The sequence below is a fragment of the Ovis aries genome, chromosome 19 (assembly GCF_016772045.2).
Source record: "Ovis aries strain OAR_USU_Benz2616 breed Rambouillet chromosome 19, ARS-UI_Ramb_v3.0, whole genome shotgun sequence".
Lineage (NCBI taxonomy): Eukaryota > Metazoa > Chordata > Mammalia > Artiodactyla > Bovidae > Ovis > Ovis aries.
In genome coordinates this window covers 11,798,715-11,818,993 of record NC_056072.1, presented here as the reverse complement: position 1 = coordinate 11,818,993, position 20,279 = coordinate 11,798,715, and the positions used below count along the sequence as shown (strand labels likewise).

The 20,279-nt window shown below is 51.9% G+C and overlaps 1 protein-coding gene across 4 annotated transcripts in view; it reads right to left on the bottom strand.

The window, feature by feature from the left end:
- The window catches only part of XYLB (xylulokinase), a 44,613-nt gene extending 24,340 nt beyond the window's left edge, over positions 1 to 20,273 (bottom strand). For 2 of the 4 annotated variants that reach the window (XM_027958020.3, XM_042236498.2), the window contains exons 1-10: positions 20,162 to 20,273; positions 18,885 to 18,967; positions 15,686 to 15,755; positions 14,212 to 14,292; positions 11,654 to 11,740; positions 10,886 to 11,014; positions 10,022 to 10,087; positions 8,266 to 8,338; positions 5,570 to 5,688; positions 1,808 to 1,889 (exon numbers count right to left, since the gene is read on the bottom strand). In XM_027958020.3, the coding sequence (XP_027813821.1) occupies positions 1,808 to 1,889; positions 5,570 to 5,688; positions 8,266 to 8,338; positions 10,022 to 10,087; positions 10,886 to 11,014; positions 11,654 to 11,740; positions 14,212 to 14,292; positions 15,686 to 15,755; positions 18,885 to 18,967; positions 20,162 to 20,218 (847 nt within the window). In that variant the 5' untranslated portion in view covers positions 20,219 to 20,273. Of the gene's footprint in view, positions 1 to 1,807; positions 1,890 to 5,569; positions 5,689 to 8,265; positions 8,339 to 10,021; positions 10,088 to 10,885; positions 11,015 to 11,653; positions 11,741 to 14,211; positions 14,293 to 15,685; positions 15,756 to 18,884; positions 18,968 to 19,690; positions 19,806 to 20,161 lie in introns of those variants that run through there. The other 2 variants (XM_060402085.1, XM_042236500.2) reach the window with 2 other exon arrangements.
- Positions 20,274 to 20,279: the final 6 nt, after the last annotated feature.

The window sequence follows — 20,279 nt, the reverse complement described above, 5'->3', positions numbered from 1 at the left end:
GGCTTCACACCTCGCTGCTGCAGGAACTGGGTCAGTGTCCACCAGCCTCCATCTCACCTCATCTCAGGCCCCTCAGGAACACGAGGGGCCCTTCCCCAAAACCTGCTCTGAGTCTGGGTTTGTGCCTGGACAACAGGGCTCCATGCAAAGGGCTATGGAATCTGCTCAGGGACAGGGTGGCCCTCATCTGGTTCCTGGGGGCTCCCTGCAGATGCCAGAGTGGTGGTCACCCTGGAGGAAGGGGACGCAGCCAGGACACTGACGCAACCACATGGTGGCAGGGACGTGCTCACGTGCCCCCAGCTCCAAAGCAGGCGGGCCCAGAGCTGACCTCGGAGCACCACAAGTGTTATTTATACGGCAGGCAGAAACAGCAGTAATGGCAACTTAAATGTTTTTCTCCTGGTCACAAAAGTACACATCGATCCTGCAGGAAATAGGGGATTTAATATCATTATGATGGAGGGCTTCCCAGGGGGCGCTAGCGGTAAAGAACCTACCTGCCAATGCAGGAGACATAAGGGACACGGGCTCAGTCCCTGGGTTGGGAAGATCCCCTGGAGGAGGGCATGGCAGCCCACTCATGCCTGGAGAATCCCATGGACAGAGGAGCATGGCAGGCTACAGTCCATAGCGTCACAAAGCGTCAGACCCGACTGAAGCGACTTAGCACACAGCACAGTGTGACGATGAGTGCATTTTAACAGGACCTTCAGCTCCATTCTTAGGGACACAGCTCCACTCCTAAACACAAGGGCCTCTTCATATTTTATTTTTGCCAGCCGCATCCTCATCTGCATAACCAGTAGGAGGCAAGTACAGGGAGGCTGTGGGTGTGGAAGCCAGGAGGAAGGCTGAGGCCAGACCCCAGCCTCCACCCGCAAAGCAGCCCAAATCCTTTCATAGGCACCTCTCAGGCTCACTTTCTTAGAGCAGGAATGGCAGCACAGGGTGGCGATTTGGCATACAGTTGCCAGATAAGATACAGGGCGCTCAGTCACATCTCAATTTCAGAGAAATAATACTTGGGATACACACTGATAAAGCCTGTTCTCTGAAGTCCAAACAATGCCTGGGGCACACTTACACTACTACCTCATCATCTGTCCTTCCTCTGAGTTCAAGTTGGCATTGTATTTGCATTTATTCTATTTGTGTTTACTCGATCCATCAACCCTGATGTGGTGGCTCATTAGGAAAAGGGCTGCAGGGATATGGTGAGGGGCAGCAGTCTGTGGCCACGTGGCCTTCCTTGAGAGACCTGTCGGGAAACCCCAGAGAAGAGGAGGAGGAAGAGGAGACAAGAGGCTTCGATGAGGAGTAAGTCGTATCTACATCACCGACTCAATGGACATGAGTTTGAGCAAGCTCCAGGAGACGGAGAAGGACAGGGAAGCCTGGCGTGCTGCAGTCCACGGCATCGCAAAGAGTCGGACACAACTGAGTGACCGAACAACAGGTCAGAAAAGGGGTGACAGTCTTAATGCTGGGTACTGGAGGAAGAGGTGGAGGAGCTGAGATGCTTACTTTGGAACAGAAAAGGCAGGTCAGGGAGGGTGGGCTTGACTGTCTTCCTCCACTGATCAGTTCTCACCTTGCTGGGCAGCCCTGGGTGGCTCTTGTGGGTACAGCCAGGGCCAAGGCGGGACAGGTACAAGGAGTCAGAGCTCAGGGCAGCAGGGGGGTAGGTGGCCACAGAGGAAGGGTCTGCCAGACAGGCATCCCCAGGAGGTTGGTTGGCATTCGCCAGAGTCCAGCAAGGACCAAGGCGGGCTACTGGGGGGGTGAAGTCCCAAGAGGTACTCACCTGGGTTGTCCCCAGTGAAGGCCACCACTTTGCATCCTGGAGGAAACCCATAGCGTTGGACAAAGTAGGAAGAGATGGGTCCCTGAGGAGAGAAAGCAAGTACGTTCTGTAGAAGCAAATCCCACCTGCTTGGCACAGCTGCCCACCCTTCAGGCCACGGGAAAGCAACAGGCCTGGGTGGGGCCGAGAGGCTCATCACAGCTGGGACGTCCTGTTCACAGAACACCAGTGGAGCCCAGCACGGGGCTGGGACCATGAACATGAAGTTGTCCCACTGCCTCAAGGCACGCTTGATTTTGAGAGTCAAGGCAGCTAGAACAAAACCGTCCCCAATGTGGGCTTGCTTTGTAAGCCCCAAATTCTGGATGTTGCATTAAAAATAAATAAATGAGAGGAGAAAAGCATTAAACAAACTCGTGGAAGTAGATAATGCCTTACACACATGCTCCATCAGCCCAGCAAGCAGATCACGAGCAGTCAGACATGCATGGGCGGAGGTCAACGTCCTGAAGAAAATAAACCAAGGAAAGGTGCTGTGGGGGAGGAGCCTCCACCAGGAACCAAGCTCTCAGGGCCCCTTCGAGACTTCCTGTGGGATCAGAGAGCAGGGATACTTTCTAGACAGACCTACAATCTTTAGAAAACAGTTATGAAAGGAAAGCTCCCCGACCCCACCCTCCGCTTTCCCTGACTTTCTCTTACTTCCAAAAATTTAAAATAAATGATGAGATTTCCTGGGACTTCTTAGTGGTCCAGTGGTTAAGACTCTACCCTTCCACTGCAGGGGGTGTGAGTTCACTCTCTGGTCAAGGAACTAAGATCCCACATGACCAGTGGCACGGCCATAAAAAAATTTTTTTAAGGGATTTCCCAGTGTCTAGGAAGACCATTTTGCTCCATCCAACAAAATTTCAGATTTCCATGAGAATAAAGCCTGGGAGATAAATGTCTTGGCCTGGGTTGCCTCAGAGAACAGTCTGAGTCAGCGCTTGTGCAGGAGGCTTATTTGGGGAAGTGACCCCAGGAAATGAGGGTGGGGGTTGAAAGAATGAAAAGGAAGGGGTGAAAGCCCACCCAAGGGTACTCTGGGGAGCCGGTGCTGGCTGTGGGCAGCATTTGAGGCAGGCTGTCCTCTTGGGGGTGGGACAGGGAGCAGCTCTCCACAGCTCCTCAAAGGAGAAAGGTGTGTGTGTGTGGGGGGATTAACCCTGATCCTCCAGGCTGGCAGAGCACAGCTACAAAGTTCCAGAATCCCCCAGGGCAGAAGAGGGAAATGAGCTACAGCTCAGGCAGAAGGCTGCCAAGGGACACGGGAGACCACAACTGCTGGCCAAAAAGGTGGGCTGCGAGGTTGTGAGGCGGAGGCGTCGCTACATGACATCTCCAAAAATTTTCCTGCAGAAAAGGAGAGAAAGCCATCTGGGCACCACCTTCAGAAAAAGAGATGACAGAAAACATGAATTTTGCTTGTTTCCCCCCATCACGTGGGTACATATGTTTCAAACGAAAACACACTTTTCCAAATCAGTTCTTTTCTGTTCCTCAAGCTGCTCGTGTCTGCACGAGGCCCCTCTTGGAGGCATGTGTTCTTGGTGTAAGGCAAACAAAGCTGGCTGCTGTGGACAAAACACTGCTCTTCATCGACTGGAAACTAAGAGCCGTGTGCAATACCAGTCCCAGAGGCTTGGCTGTCTTCTGTTCACCCTTCCTTTTTTCCTTTCTGCTGTGCATCAGCCTGCCTGGGTTCTGAATTGTCTGCTTCAGTCAGGCAGGACACCCTTAGCTCTGTGCTCTGGCTTCATGGCACCCTCTGGGAGCCTGTGCATGCTCAGTCACGTCTGATACTTAATGATCCCACGGTCATTCTCTCCCAGGCAAGAATACTGGAGTGGGTTGCCATTTCCTCCTCTAAGGGATCATCTTGACCCAGGGATCAAACCCATGTCTCCTGCATTGGCAGGCAGGTTCTTTACCACTGAGCCACCTGGGAAGCCCACCCTGGGGATGAGGATGACAATCTGGCTTTGACATTCTGCTCGTGGTGGCAAAGGCTGTTTTCAGCTCCTACTGTTGATAGAAAAGTGTTCCCATGGCTGGAACTGCCAACAGGAGGCACTCGCGGTAGCCTGGTTCTCCTTATGCCCTGGTCTCCCCCACAGCTAACACTCTGCCCCACCCAGCACTTCCACTTGTTCTAGTGTGGGGCAGGTGCTTCCCACTAAATGGCCGAGTGCAGGGCGCAACCAAGAACTCAGCTGGCCAACTAGGAGGAACCAGAGCATGGACAGCCAGTGGCTATTCTGAACATGGGTGCCACTCCAATGGTTAAAGTTCTTTCATTGAACTGTCCCCTTTATCAGGTACGTGTGCTTAGTTGCTCAATCGTGTCCAACTCTTTTGAGACCCCATGGACTGTAGCCCTCCAGGCTCCTCTGTCCATGGAATTTTCCAGGCAAGAATACTGGAGTGGGTTGCCATGCCCTCCTCCTGGGGTTCTTCCCCACCCAGGAACTGAACCCGGGTCTCCCACACTGCAGGCGGATTCTGTATCATCCGAGCCACCAGGGAAGCAGATACAGATTCTGCAGATATTTTCTCCCAGTTGGTAGGTTGCCTTTTCACTTTGTTAATGGTTTCCTTTGCTGAGCAGAAGCTTTTATTTTGCTGTAGCTGTATTTGTTGGGTTTGCTTTAATTGCCTCTGCTTTCAGGATTTTTTTCTTAATATTTATTTGGCTACACCAAGTCTTAGTTGCAGCATGCTGGATCTTCAATCTTTATTTTGGTGGCATGGAAACTCTTAGCTGTGGCAGGTGGGATTTGGTTCCCTGGCCAGGTTTGAAGCTGGGCCCCCTTCATTGGGAATTTGCCGTCTTAGCCATGGGACCACCATGGAAGGCCCCTGTTTTCAGTTTCAAATGCAAAAGAACTCTCTGCTGAGTATCAAGGAGCTAACCACCTGTTTTCTTCTCAGAGTTTTACGGTTTCGAATTTTATATTCAAGCCTTTTATCCATTATGGATTAATTTTTGTATCTGGAGTAAGACAGTGGTCCAGTCTCATTCTTCTGCATGTGGCTGTCCCAAATGTTTTTCGTATTAGCCCTGGGACCAAGCACCATCTTAAGTACATTAAACGTATCACCTCATTCATTCTGCACAACAGCCTGACAGATAGAAAGTAGTAGCATTCCTACTGCTCCGGAAACAGTGGAAGTGATGAGGAAACTGAGGCACAAGGTCACAAAGGCGGTTAGCAGCAGAGCCCAATTCCACCCCAGACAGTGTGGCTCCAAGGCCCATGCTCTCCCCAGATCACCGGCACTTCTCTTTATTTCCTCCAGACTGCCTGCCCCAAGCTTCAGTGGTGGTCCCATCCCTTAAATTTCCATCTTGTGCATTTTTTCCTAAGGAGTGCAATCACCCAGAACATATGCCTTCAATCCTTTTCCCATTCTAATTATTTTCCAGGGCACAATTTTCCAAAGTCCACTCCCCACCCCCCTCACCCCCTCCATGAGGCAGCAATCTGCAACTGGGCCTGAGCACCTGAATGCAAGGGAGGGATCCAGACTGCTCTGACTCACATCAACTACTTATCTTGTACTAGACAAAGTTCCAGGTGTGCGTGTCCTTGTGTAAATGGATGGATGTGCGTGCGGTCGGGGGTGCGGGGGGGGTGCGTGTATGTACTATACCACTTCCCCAGCAGCAAACCAGCTCTCCAGTGAGCCTCGCCACTGGGCACTGGGCAGGGGACCTACCACAACGGAGCAGGATGGCACTGGTCGGCCAAGCTTCTCCTCTAAGCGAGGTGCGCAGGCTCCAAGGCAAGCCTGTGACCAGACTTTGTCCTGAATCTGCAGCAAATTCATTCCAGAACCTAAGGAAGGAAGGATACAAGAACGAAAGAACAAAATTTTGAAAAATGTGTGCTTTATTCATTTTCCACCCCAATTTCTGGGCCATACCTTGTGGCATGTGGGGTCTTAGTTCCTCAGCTAAGGAGCAAAGCCACGCTCCCTCTATTGGCAGTGTGGAGTCTTAAGCACTGGACTGCCAGGGAAGTTCCAAGAGAAATCTTTAAAAAAATCTTCTGTAAAAATGCACAAATCTAGCCAAGAGGGGATCATTCTCAAAGCAGGCGTGTACCTGGAGCTCTTCCCTGATGGAATGTATGCAATAGATCTGGGTCACTCTCCAGTGGGCCTCTGATTCTCTAACACCTGGCTGGGGGAGACGGCTCCCGGCAGCAGCATCTAGGATGGCTCTGAGTGTCCCCTGGGGTTCAAGGCTCTGAGGCAGCCCTGGCACCAATGTGGGATTTCTCAATCGCATCTAACTTTTCAAGGGAAGCTCTCAGATGCCTCCAAACTTCCTCATACTCATCACTAAGATCAGCTATGTGTGCGTGAAAGTCACTCTGTAGTGTCTGACTCTGCGACAGTCCCCAGGGACTGTAGCCTGCCAGGCTCCTCTGTCCATAGATTTCTCCAGGCAAGAATACTGCAATGGGGAGCCGTACCGTTCTCCAGGGGATCTTCCTGACCCAGGGATCAAACCCAGGTCAGTCTCCTGCAGTGCAGGCAGATTCTATACCATCTGAGCCAACAGGGAAGCCCTGGTGATCAGCTAAAACTTCCCAGAATAATCTACTTCTCTTGAGGATGGAGAGTGGGGAGAATCCAGAGCACAGGTGCATGGCCCCCTTCCTGGGGCCCAGGAGGCGGCAGACCAGTGAGCTGGGTGCTGCTGGAGCCCTGTCCCCATGTGAGAGGGTTAGACAACTGGTAAATTAGTAGGTGACTTCTAAGGTGACAGTGAGGGGAATGGGTGGAGGCCCAGCTGAGGGTGAAGCTCAGCAATGTCCACAGCAGCGATGGAACTTTCTCCGGCAGCGCTCAGCAGCCCTGCTGAGTGTGGAGAACATCGGTGGGAACAGGCTGCTCCGTGTGTATCACTCTGCTGGCCTGAGCTCCAAGGAGCTGGGCTCCTGTGCGGGAGGAAGCTTTTCTTCTCCAGATTGTGGGCAAAGCTTGGGGACCACTCCTTCATCACTTTACTCTCTCCCCTTGCAAACTAAGCTAGCGTCTGGCACACAACGGCGCTCACACACTTCAGCAGAACTCCCCGCACCGGGAGTGTCCCGGGGCCTCCTGAGGCCACTCTCCCAGGCCTGGGCTCTTGCTCTGCCTCCTCCTCCCTCCTTGGTGCCTCCTTCTGCTCTAGCCTCAACCCAGAGCTCCTTCAGCAAGCTCCTCCCAGCTCTCCTTCCTCACTGGCATCATCTGCATTTATTTTTGTCAGAGTTTTGATTCCAGAAGCTCATCACTCTCCTGAGTTCTCCAAATGTGAACAAGAACTTCAAAATATAACTCCTGAGGGAGCCAGGCTACAAGACGGTGCCTGTTCATCCCCCAGTCCTAGTGTCCACACCACGTGTGGTCCCTTCTTCTGGTACCCGGAGGTCTGTGTGCCCAGGGACAGGGGAAGAGTGATCCACGTCATTCCCAAGACTAGTGTGTAAAAGACTCTGCAGCTTCTGCTTGGCTGCTGTCTCTCTTTCCCTTCCCTTGGGGTGAAATCTAGCTCCCATATAGTGCTGTTGGAGGGGTTAGGACAAGGAACAGAGGCCTCCGGCCAACAGCCACATGTGTGGCCTGGAAGAGGATCCTCCAACTGCAGTCAAGCCTTTCAGTTCAGTTCAGTTCAGTCGCTCAGTCGTGTCCGACTCTTTGCGACCCCATGTATCGCAGCACGCCAGGCCTCCCTGTCCATCACCAACTCCTGGAGTTCACTCAGACTCACGTCCATCGAGTCCGTGATGTCATCCAGCCATCTCATCCTCTGTCGTCCCCTTCTCCTCCTGCCCCCAATCCCTCCCAGCATCAGAGTCTTTTCCAATGAGTCAACTCTTCGCATGAGGTGGCCAAAGTACTGGAGTTTCAGCTTTAGCATCATTCCATCCAAAGAAATCCCGGGGCTGATCGCCTTCAGAATGGATTGGTTGGATCTCCTTGCAGTCCGAGGGACTCTCAAGAGTCTTCTCCAGCACCACAATTCAAAAGCATCAATTCTTCGGTGCTCAGCTTTCTTCAAAGTCCAACTCTCACACCCATACATGACCACAGGAAAAACCATAGCCTTGACTAGACAGACCTTAGTTGGCAAAGTAATGTCTCTGCTTAATGCTGGAGGCCAGCTTGACTGCCACTTCCTCAGAGACCCAGAGCCAGAAGCATCCAGTCAAGCCACTCCCTGATTCCTGACTTTCAGAAACTCTGTGAGATAACAAGCATTGATGGCCCTCAGCTGCAAAGCACTGAGGTCATTTGTTACCCACAAAAGATAACTAATACCCTCCCTTCTTGGCAACGGACAGTAGGGATGGAAGACTGGGTAAGATTCATGCTGCCGCACACCTGCTGGACAGGCCCAGCGCTGGACTCTGAAGACTTACCATCACTGTAGTCAACAGGGGAGTAAGACCCAAGGAAGAGAGAAGCAGCGAAACTACTGACCAAGGAGATTCTCTGCAAAAGAGAAAGATACCGTGAGATCTATGACTCATGAACAACCGACTACTTGGGACACACACACAACAGGACAAGAGTGTTAAGTTGGGGAGGGAAGTAGAAACTTTGAGCAAGATGCCCCAGCAGTGAGAGGACGGGGGATGCCTCAGTCTCGCAGGGCATTTGGAGTGGCCGGGACACCAAGCAGTGACCCCTTAGGAAAGCCTCTCGCTCCGCGGTTTCTGACAAGTCATAGAACGGCCAGGTTCAACAACGACAAGGGGAAAAAAGGCGTTCCCTGGTGGTCTAGTGGTAAGGATTCCGGGCTTTCCCTGCTGGGGGCCTGGGTTCAATCCCTGGTCAGGGAACTAAGGATCCCACGAGCCTCGCAGTACAGCCAAACAGCAATAAAAAAACCTAAGAAGAAGCCACCCTGAGGGAAGGCAGTTTTCACCGGAATCCATATGCCAGGGAGTGTGGCGCCCTGATTCCTTCCTCCATTTCTATGACTTTCATTCACAGAGGAAGTAGATGTATGGCCACAGAATCCAGAACCAACCAAGACAGTTTCAGGGGTTCAGAATGAGTAGAAGTGGAAGCCGTCCCCTTTGGAAGCCAGAGACCCCAAACATGAGTGGGAGGAACTGAGAGTTGATTTCAATGTCACCCTGAGGGTCTGTGCTTCCACACGGGACTCACAGGCACTTGGACCAGGGGAGAGAATGCCATCACCTCCTGCTCACAGTCAGACTACCTCTGTTCTACACACAGACTCTGGAGAAGTTTTATCATCCCCTCCACTCAAAACCTTCATTAATGGCTAACACTGCAGAATAATCTGGAACCTTGACTCACTAAAGAGTAAACTGCATGTTAAGATTAAAAAAGCAGTATGGTTTAACACAAGCTGACCATTTTCTAATTACTTAGAGATGAGTCTCACTAGCCAGGCCGTTGAGCTGCTTCTCAGGTGGCATTAAGTTCCGGCTTTCGGCAACTGTGGATCAAGGAATGGAACCTGGGTTCCCGGGATATAGGTTCTGGTTGAAGGGCCACAGCTAGAGACACACTGGTCCAGGTTTACAAATTTCCTAAGAAAACAGAGACTCCACACCTATCAAGCTCCTGTTAGGCATCCTGTATCAACGATAGGATACTGAGCCCAAAAGTAAAAGTGTTAGTCACTCAGTCGGGTCCAACCCTATGCAACCCCATGGACTATAGCCCACCAGGCTCCTCTGTCCTTGGGATTCTCCAGGCAAGAATACTGGAGTGGGTTGTCATTTCCTTCTCCAGGGGATCTTCCTGATTCAGGGATCAAACCCAGGTCTCCTGCATCGCAGGCAGATTCTTTACTGCCTGACCCACCAGGGAAGCCCAGGAAGTTGAGGAAACAGAGATGAAGGGCACCCAGATCTACCCAGGTGGTCCCCGGAAGACACCAGGCCCCCTGCTCCCAGTCTGACCCTGACCGCTACCCTTCTGGTCAGGAGAGTCCCTGACTTTTCTTTCCTATAATTCCATTCTTTCCCTCTTCTTTGGAAAAAGCCTGACAATGAGAATAAAAGCAAACTGAATACATTTCATTTTTAATGTCTGCTCATCAATGTTTTTAGCCCATGTACATGAGATGTATATTTATGCAAAATTAGAGAAAGAATTCGACCCTGACTTGTAATCAAAGAGGAATGTTTAACCAACCTCTGTGTGTGAGTAGGCCTCGGGGTTCTGCTGGTAAATCTTTGCAATCTGGTTTCCTGTAAATCGCTGGAAAAAGAGTGCAAGTACTTAAAAACCCATATCCTTTGGAGAATGATCAAGTCCATAAAGTACTCACAGAGTTAACATAGCAGGCTCTGAATAAGAGCTTAAGAAGGTTTCTGAAATCTGGAAATGTCTGATGTCTGTTGAACACCCTTACTAATAATCTCGCTTCTCATGTGGCAGGATGTCTGTTCCGACTGAAGGCACCCATGCAGGGGACTCACGTATTTTCCTAACCCACATCCTTCCTACCTCAGGTGGCCCAAATAGCGTTGGTCTTATTCCCCGAACCTCTACTCCAGGGAGGGTGGCATGAGCCTGGCTGAGCCAACAGCAGCCACCCCATGGGAGGGGGTGGGACTGTGGCTGAAGCCAACAGGAAAGAGGTACTCAAATTTTTTTTTTTTACTTTCCCAGGAGCTACACCAAGTGCCTGTAAGCACTGACTCCTTTCGGCTTCAAAACTACCCAAAATGTAAGTGCTGTTTGTATCTCCAAGTTAGAGAGGCTGAGATCGAGGTGCCATTATCAGCCACAGACACAGCAGAGCTCTGACCTGGGCGCAGCAGCAGCAGACCTGCCCTCACTGGACGGGCAGTGCAGAGGGCCTAGCTCAGAACCACGGGTCAGAGGGCCCTGGCCTGGCTCCACGGGGCAGCAGCCACACGGCCTCCCAGGAGTCCCATAGGGGCAGGTCACCAGCGTGTCCTCCCAGACCCCCAGGGAGAAGGGACCAGGGCCGGCATTCAGGTCTTCCTCCTAGACCAGCCCCTGTCCCCAGATCACAGCGGGCGCTCCCACCTCGTAAGCGCGGGAGCCGGTGAGGCGGCTGAGAGCCTGGGCCCCGCCCACGGCGGCCTCCAGCTGGCGGCACTGGGCTGCGGTACTGGAGTCCATCCACACCGGGCAGTTGCTGATGGAGAAACAGGCCTGGAAAGAAGGAGCACAGGCGTGAGCTCCGCCTGCTGACCCTGGGGACCATCCTGGCACCGGCGGCCACACTGCCCAGCACAGCAGGGATGAAGTGGATGTCTCTCCCCTGGACATGACCTTGGAAGACCCGTGGGTAAGCCATTCACGTCCAAACCTTGGTCTGGCCTGGGCGGGGGGGCTCTTTCCCCAGAAAGCTCTGGGTAGAAGATTCTGGCGAGCGTACCTGAGCACCGCAGGCAACAGGAGAGATAGGAAGGGGGTGGCAGAGGGCCAGAGCTGCAGCCAAGGGCAGGCTGGCCCGGGCATGTGGAGCTTGAGAGAAAAGAAGCCAGAGCCTGCACTACCAGCACCGCTGGGAGGCACTAGGTCCCCTAGCTTTCTGAGCAGGGAGCTTGCCAGAGTCGTGCTGGACTGCAAGGGACCCACGTGATGAGGGCTGTGTGCACCCAAGCCTTTGTTCCGACTACAGGGATGTGCGTGGCAGACCACGCTCACAGGACTGCTGCTCAGCCATCTTCCCACACCCCTGACGATGCCCAAAAGCCCTAGGCTTCAGGACCTACAGGGCTCAGAGCCCTTCTTCCCTACCACCTCCCGCAGAAGTTCCTCAGCCTCCCACAACCCGGCCACAGTCACCTGTAGCTGCTCACGCAACGGAAGGTCTGGTGACAGGCTTGTCAGCACCTGGCTGGCCCCAGTCTTCCAGTACACGCTTCCATGTTGCTGCCAAGGGAAAACCCAAGCTCGTATCAGCCTCCTGGAGACCGGAAGGACCCCAGACTACACGCCAAAGAACTGGACTCTTAAGTCCACACCGGTACTTCTAAGTCACAGAGCTCATCACCTTTATGAGATTTGGTTTTCATTTCTATAAGATGAGGAGGAACTCTGCCCTGTCCACCTCAAAACATGGAGGAACAAACAATTATTGGTCTAGATTTTGGTGCCTTTGTAAAACTATATTTAAATATATTGCTCAGAATACTATCTGACATTCACTCATTTATTCATTTACCACTATTCAGTCAACAAACACTAACTGACCACCTAGATCACGCCAGGATGGGACAGATGACTAGGGTAGTACCGTCCCTATTCTGGGGATACTGGAGTTTAGTCAGGGGAAAAGACACAAGTGGACAATTACAAACCTCTACTAAGGGATTTTCCTCATGGTCCAGTGGTTAAGAATCCACTGTGCAATGCAGGGGACATGGGTTCGATCCCTCGTCAGGGAACTGAGATCCCGCATACCACGGAGCAACTAAGCCCACGGGCCACAGCTAGAGAGTTTGTGCTGCAACAAAAGATCCCACGTGCTACAACACGGATGCAGCCAAAAAAAACCTATGAAGTTCAGTGGCAGGGCTGTGGAAACGCCGGGGAGGAGTCTAGCCTGCTGGGGGTATGCGTGCATAGAAGTGGATGTGGTAACTAGGAAAGGGTCCCAGAGTTGGGTGCAGGGGTACGCCATGAAGAGAGTAACTGCAGTTGAGAGTGGCTGGCATGTGCAGGGAAGGAACCTGAGGTTGGGGTGGGGGAAGAAGGGACTGGATGGGGAGGTGGCAGCCTACCCCTTGGTTGGGTTTTATCTTGGGCTGGTGAGAACTCTGGATGGCCAGAGTCGAATGGATGAAAGGGCCTGTGAGAGCCTGGAGAAGGTAGGCTGGAGGCAGGGAGGTGGAACAGAGGCCCAGAGAAACACAGTGGGTACCAGGCCTGGGCCACAGAGGTGGCACTGGAGAAGAGGTGGCAGATTCAAGAGTCAGGGAGAAATGAGCAGGATTAGGGGGCCCCCTGGAGTGCGGGGGCAGGAGGACGGGGGAATCGAGGCTGACACTTGGGTTGTGGTCCCAGGTGGGGAGGGACAACTCCCTGAGAAAGGGCACCAAAGGAGGGCACCTGGGGCAAGACGGAGCGCCCAGTCAGAGAAATGGCAAGCTTGAGGCGCTCCTGGGACATGCGGCCAAGGGGGCAGAGGGGGCGTGTGGGAGGGAGAGGGGGTCCAGGTGCGGGAGGCAGCCGAGACCACCAGGGACTCTGTTTAGTAGAACAAGGACACAGTCAATAAGTTTCAATAGGTCAGGGGAAGAGGCACCTTCAGAAGAGTTGGTGAGTGCTCTCTAATGAGGATGTGAAGACATGCTAAACCAGCATGGGGCAGAGTGACTCAGAGGATAACACTGGACTGGAATCCTCACTCCCCCTCCTAGCAGCTAGGTGACCTTCGACAAGTGACATCGCCTCTCTGTGCCTCCGTTTCCCCATGTAAATGGCAATGATAAAAACAGTAGCTAAAACTTGGAGGGTTTTTTGCACTGTCCTATCTATTTAACATTCACATTGACCTCACAGCAGATTAGAGTATGGGGGCACCAGAAAGCTGGACAACGTGCCCCAGGTCACTGCTTGCAAATGGCAGGGCTAGGGATCAAACCTGGAGCCCCCTGTGCTAACCACTGCAGGATACCTCCTGGTACGACTGCTATGAGGACTAAGTTAGTGCATGTAAGATGTTCAGCACCGCACCTGGCATACACTAGGTGTCCAATGTTCTTTGTCATTACCACACTACTATAGTTATTAGCATGATTTCTGACTTTATTTTTACTTCCGGAAAAGAGGAAAGCCATTGTGTACCTTCAAACAGTCATAATAAATTCATGTCACATTCTTCCTCCATCCCCTTGGAGGACCTGGATCCAGTTCCTCCTCACCCAGTGTTCTCTTCTGTACAACATTTAACTGTACGAACTGTCTCAAATCCTGTGTTTCATCCTCCAAGGTGAAACAGCTATAGGGATTTTCACTGCAACGAAACTTGTGCAGTGACTCTCAAGAATGTGCACCGTCCTTTGAGGGGAGCCAATGGCACCCCACTCCAGTACTCTTGCCTGAAAATCCCATGGGCGGAGGAGCCTGGAAAGCGGTAGTCCATGGGGTCGCTAAGAGTCGGACATGACTGAGCGACTTCACTTTCACTTTTCACTTTCACGCACTGGAGAAGGAAATGGCAACCCACTCCAGTGTGCTTGCCTGGAGAATCCCAGGGACGGGGGAGCCTGGTGGGCTGCCATCTATGGGGTCGCAGAGAGTTGGACACGACTGAAGTGACTTAGCAACACCTCAGCACCCACAGCACCACCCAAGACAGACGCCCCTCATGCTGCAAACAGAGGCTGCAGCAAACACACCTGGCCCGCCCCAGACAAGGCGAGGACTTGAGAGAAGTCAAAGCCCGAAGCCTTCATCTTCTCCAAGATGATATCCAAAGCCTGAAAAGAAACACAGGACCCACCATGACTGTCCTGAACCACGGAACCAGGCTAATGCCCAAGCCTGGATTTTCAATGCCTGCCCTGTCAGTGGAGATAAAGAAGGAACCGATGACTCAGGGTTTGGAAGCAGAGTACATCAATTAAATGAGTAGGCATCAACCAAATAAAAAGGTGAGCTATGCTAAAAATATTTTAAAGAAATGGAATCAGAAACCAGCAATCCTCAAAGTTTGCCTCTCCAACTGGTGACTTCCAAACATTCAGAAGGGCCTCTCAGGTGGCTCAGTGGTAAAGAATCCACCTGTCAATGCAGGAGATGCCGGTTCAATCCCTTAAGTTGAAAAGATCCCCTGGAGGAGGAAATGGCAACCCACTCCAGTATTCTTGCCTGGGAAATTCCATGGACAGGGGAGCCTGGTGGGCTACCGTCCACGGGGTTGCAAAGAGTTGGACAGGACTGAGCATGCACGCAAATATTCAGGAAGAGCCGAAACCAGGTGGCTCAAATTTTTGTTTCTTTTATCTGCATTTTCAGTCCACCATATTACTGATATGACTTCACTGCAATGGAGAAGCAAAGAGCAAACTTGAAGCTCCCATCAGAACAAGGCTCCACAGACTTTGCTGGTGGTCCAGTGGCCAAGACTCTGAGCTCCCAGTGCAGGGGGCCCTGGGTTCAATCCCAGTCAGGGAACTAGATCCCCCACGCCATGCAGCACAGCTAAGCATCCAAGAACTGAAAAACCTGTGGGCAGAGGACATTCAGTTGCTACCTTTGTCTGACCCCTGGTTCCAGGGTCCCAGGTCCCCTGAGGCCCATGAAAGAGCCCTCGGCTCCTATCACACCTGCCTGTGCTATCCACACCCTAGTCCTGTGGCCTCACAGGTAATGCAGGTCTGGCAACAGGCATCTTCCTTCCTCACTGGTCCTGAGAGGCAGGCCTAGCTTGGGATGGATCTAAGCCCGAATGGGCAGGTCACAAGTCGCCACACTGAGGGCCCCTTCCGCTGGAGTTGAAAGGCCAGGGGACTGAGCACTAAGAGGAGAGTGTAAGGGCCATGTTTGGATCTCAGGGTACACGGGAGGACACCGGGCCTGAAAGTGGAATGTTTGGGAAAGGTCTGCTCTGTGGCATTTTAAAGATGGCAGGACTTTCCAGCTGCTCTGGTTTCGGCACCTGGAAGCCCCTCTGTGAGTCTCTTCAGCTCAGAAGTCCTGCCACCAGCTAAGACCGAGGCTGGCCCTGGATCGTGCAGACTCCACCTGCCCAGGAGGACCTGGTCTCAACAGGGGCTCTCATGAGCTGCCACCTTCAGGCTTCTGAGCAAATTTCCAAGTCTGCTGGTAAGACAGGCTGGGACAAGAGAGGGACGGGAATCCCTGTCTTACCTGGACCCACATCAGGACCGGAGAGGTCACTGTCAGGCCATCCTTGTGAACATGAACTCCACCCTGAGTCCTACAAGCAGAAGAGATAATGTGGGACAGAGCCTCAGGTGGGGGCCCGGCAATGGCAGATCCGGGATCCCTCCTGCAGAAGGAGAAGCACCCCGCCCCCAGCCTCGTGGGGTAACTCTAGATTGAACAGGGAAGATGATGGGCAAGATGGAGAGAGAAGGCACGGAAATTGCCCAGTGTGGCTCAGAGGTGGCAATTCTCCGAAAGCACCAGCAAAAACAAGCCTTCTAAATATAAGGTGTTCACCCTGCAATGCTGTCACTTGGAGCAGTGGGCATAAAAGGGTTGGGAAAGTTTGGGGTTGGATGAGAAGCCCTTCCAAGTCCACTTCCTAATTTTGGAGTGAGGAGGCCTTTTAAACGATGACTCAAAATCAAGAAGCAACAGAAAGAGACTGAGATAGTCAATGACATAAAAAACAAAAACTCAAATATGGCGACAATAATCCATGCAGAAGAGAAGAAATAATAAATTTAATAAAAATTAGACCACAAGTCGGAGAAGGTGATGGCACCCCACTCCAGTGCTCTTGCCTGGAAAATCCCATGGACAGAGGAGCCTGGTGGGTTGCAGTCCATGGGGTCGGAAAGAGTCGGACACGACTGAGCGACTTCACTTTCACTTTTCACTTTCATGCACTGGAGAAGGAAATGGCAACCCACTCCAGTGTTCTTGCCTGGAGAATCCCAGGGACAGGGGAGCCTGGTGGGCTGCCGTCTATGGGGTCGCACAGAGTCGGACACGACTGAAGTGACTTAGCAGCAGCAGCAGAGCATGAGTCAACAAAAATGAAAAGAGAAAAATCAAAGAAACCAAAAGCTGATCCTATGGAAAGGTCAACTGATAAACCTCTAGTCAAGCTAATCAAGGAAAAAAAAAGAGAGAAGACGTAAATTACCAACATCAGAAATGAGAGAAGGGTCTTCACTACTGATCTCACAGACATCGGAAGACAATAGAGGAATATTAGGAACAATTCTATGGCCACAAATCTGATAGGCTAGATGAAATAGACCAATTCCTTGAAAGATACAAACTACCAAAACTCTAAGAGGGGTGGCCTGTAGTAATATAAAATATGAAAGCAAGATAGCCTCCAACCTCAGCTCAAAGGAGACGCATCAGCTGGGGAAGAAACAGATGGCAACAGAAGGTGATGGGCAGTGAGATGGAGAGGCCAGAAGGGAAGGCTTCAAGGAATAAGTGCTATCTGAAATAGACACGGAGGGACACTTCCACCAGGACCACTCCAAGCCACCTCAAAATCTACAGATCCACAACAGTTATGAACTGAATTGTGTCCTTCAAGGCTCACCGTGTCCTAAGCCCCAGTACCTTACAATGTGACTGTGTTTGGAGATAGTACCTTTAAAGAGATAATTAAGTTACGAAGAAGTCATCAGGGTGGGCCCTAATCCAGTATGGTTGATGTCCTTATAAAAGATAAGGGCATAAATAACCAGGAGATGCCAGGCGTGCACTCACACAGAAGGATGGCCACGTGAGAGGCAGCAAAGAAGGCAGCCATCTGGAAAGCAGTGAGAAAGATCTCAGAGGAAACCAACCCTGCCAGCACTTTGAACTTGGACTTCCAGACTCCAAAAGAGTAAGAACATAAATGTGTCTTGTTTGGATTGCCCTCGTGGTCCAGTCATTAAGAATCCAGTGCCAATGCAGCGGACACAGGTTCAACCCTTGGTCCAGGAAAATTCCACACGCCTCGGGGCAACTAAGGCCATGTATCCCAACTACTGGGCCTGGCCTCTAGCGCCGGTGCCCCACAAGAGAAGTCAGCCCAACGAGAAGCCACACACTCAAACTAGAGAGCAACCCCCACTCCCCGCAACGAGAGAAAGCCTTCTCGCAGCCACAGAGACTCAACGCAGCCACAGTGTTACTTAATCTTTCAAAAAGTCTTGTTTAAACCACTCAGTCTGTGGGATTTTGTCTGGAAGTCCTACCAAACTAATACAAAAATCTAAAATCATGATCTTTTTCCCAGAAACCAATTCTCTTTCACAGTCTACTATCCACCCCGGAGGCCAGCCAGAAGCCTCACTCTCATATCTCATAATAAATTCTGTACCAAGACCTGCCAATTTTACCACCCAGCTCTCTCTCATCCAATCAATATCATTTCTCATCCAGATAATCTTTGGAAAACCTCCTCAGTGGTTTCCCAACATGTACTTTGGCCACATCCTATCTGCTTTCCCACTGCACCCAGAGAGATCTTTTTAAAAAACAAAAACAACCATCTCACACTGTCCCCTCCCCCAATCCCTACAGCCCTACAGTGGGCAACCATAGCTTTTAAGATAAAGACAGACTCCATTCCATGGCTTATATGGCCCACCCCATCCTCTCTGCTCCCTAGCCACTCAGCCTTCTTCAGTTCCATGAATGAGCAGTGTTCCTTGCCACAGGGCCTTTGCACATGCTATTCTTTCTGCCTGGAAAGCTCTCTACCATCTATCACCTGGCTAACCCCACTCATTCAGATCCTGGCTTAAGCACTACCTCCTTAGAAACATTCTCTAACCTACTCTTCCAAATCTAGATCATATTTCTTTACAATAAGTACTTAAAGAAGTGAGATCCTTTCCGTCAGAGGCCTTTTCTGAGTTTATTAAAAAAACATTCTTTTGTGTTTTTTGTTAACCAATCAGTCTTTGCCTGATATCAATCTTCCCCACTAAATGTGAAGAACTGAGAGAGCAAGAACCATGACTCTCTGCTTCACCATCAAATCCCAGCATGCAGCACAGTGCTTGGTACAAAGTGAGTCTCTACTGATACCTACTACCTATATGAAGCCACGTGCAGAATTCAGAAAGAATGCAGGAGAGTGCATTCCAGGCACAAAATAAAGATGTTGAGTGATATGTCAAGGTCGCCCTCCTCGCAATCTGAGGAAACCAGAATAGTGTGGTTTATAAATGTAAAAAGCTGGAATTCCTTGGCAGCCCAGTGGTTAGGACTCCATGCTTGCACTGCAAGGAGCACAGGTTCGATCCCTGGTCAGGGAACAACCATCCCACAAAGGCCATGCAGTGGGGCCCCAAAAAAGGGTTTAGGGTGGACCCCAAAACCACCCCCCCACACACACACAGGCACCCTAGGTACATACCCAAACTCTACAAGGTCTCTGTCAAACTGCACACTGTCCTCATAGAAGACACTCAGCTCTGCATCAACAGCAACAACTTTTACCTGGAAGGTAAAACAGTAAAAATAATGGATAGACTTTTCCTCAGCTTCTACACTGGTCCGGGGATATGAACATCACCAGGTGAAGCCCAGCCCTCTAGAAGTGGTTCAGCCTGGAGACCTCCTTGAGGCTGCGGTGCATCGTGGCAATTATCCGGGTAAGAGGCCTCATCTGACGACATATCCGAAGACTTAGTAAAATGAAGAAGTGGAGGGGCTAAACAGAAACACCCCGAAACATTCCGGGAATTTCTGCCCTCCCAAACAGCCAAAGCCAAAATCCTCTAGAAGTAGATGTTCATGGATGAGCTGGTTCCTATGGCAGGCAAGAAGGTCTGAGGAAGTCCCAGAGGAGAAGGAATGGGAGGCAGGGTTTGGAGATGTCTCTGGGGTGTCCACGCCTGCAGGGCTCTAAGAGACCAGGCAAGGTCCCCGGTTTGTTCCCAAAGGCCATGATCAAGGACCAGAGATACATGTCCCAACGGAGCAGATTCCAAACTCCAGGGTACAACTCCTTTACTGGACAGATGCAGAAACAGGCCTAGCAAGACAACCTGACTTATCCAAGGTCCCCCCCAGGAGTTTCTGGTCAGGGATAGACCACAGCCTTGCTCCCCTGACCCATCTGTGGAGAGGGGTTTGTCTTTAACTGCGACCATGTCCTAAGTTAAGGAGAAGGAGCCCCTTGATACCCCAAACTGGAAAGCAAATCTTGACTCTCCTTGCCTGCGTGCCTGACTCAGGGAGCACCACAGTCGGGCACGTTGACCTGGTCACGCTGGTGCCATCCAAGGGCTGTCACAGGCGGAACAAAGTTCAGGTGTGCATCGTGCCCGTTTCACTTAAAAAAAAAAAAAGGTTCAAGCGGTGATCTGGTTCCCGGTCACTGGCTCCGCCTGCGTGTCTCCCCGTCTGTCTGGCCCTCTGTTTAAAGCAGCTGAGTTCCTTCGGGTCCCTGGCAACCTGTGCTCAAGACGGCGTGCGAGCCTTTGAGGTTCCCGGGCATCTCCCCGCCGCGTGCCCGCGGATCCCTTGAAGGGGTGGGGGTGGAGGGCCCCCTTTCTGGGAGAGCCGGGGTACAGGCCTGGCGGAGGTGCCGGGTCCCCGGGGAAGCCCGAGAGAGAAGCGCTCGCAGCGCGGCCCAGGGTTCCGGGCGCCGGGGTCCCCGCCAGCCCGCCCCGGGGCCCGCGCCGATACCTGCTGCGTGCTGAAGTCCCAGCCCAGGCAGCAGCGGCGAGCGGCGCGCTCGGCCATGGCCGCGGAGGATCCGGCGGCGCGCCGTTCCGTCAGTCCTTCCCGCGGCCGGACTGTCGCC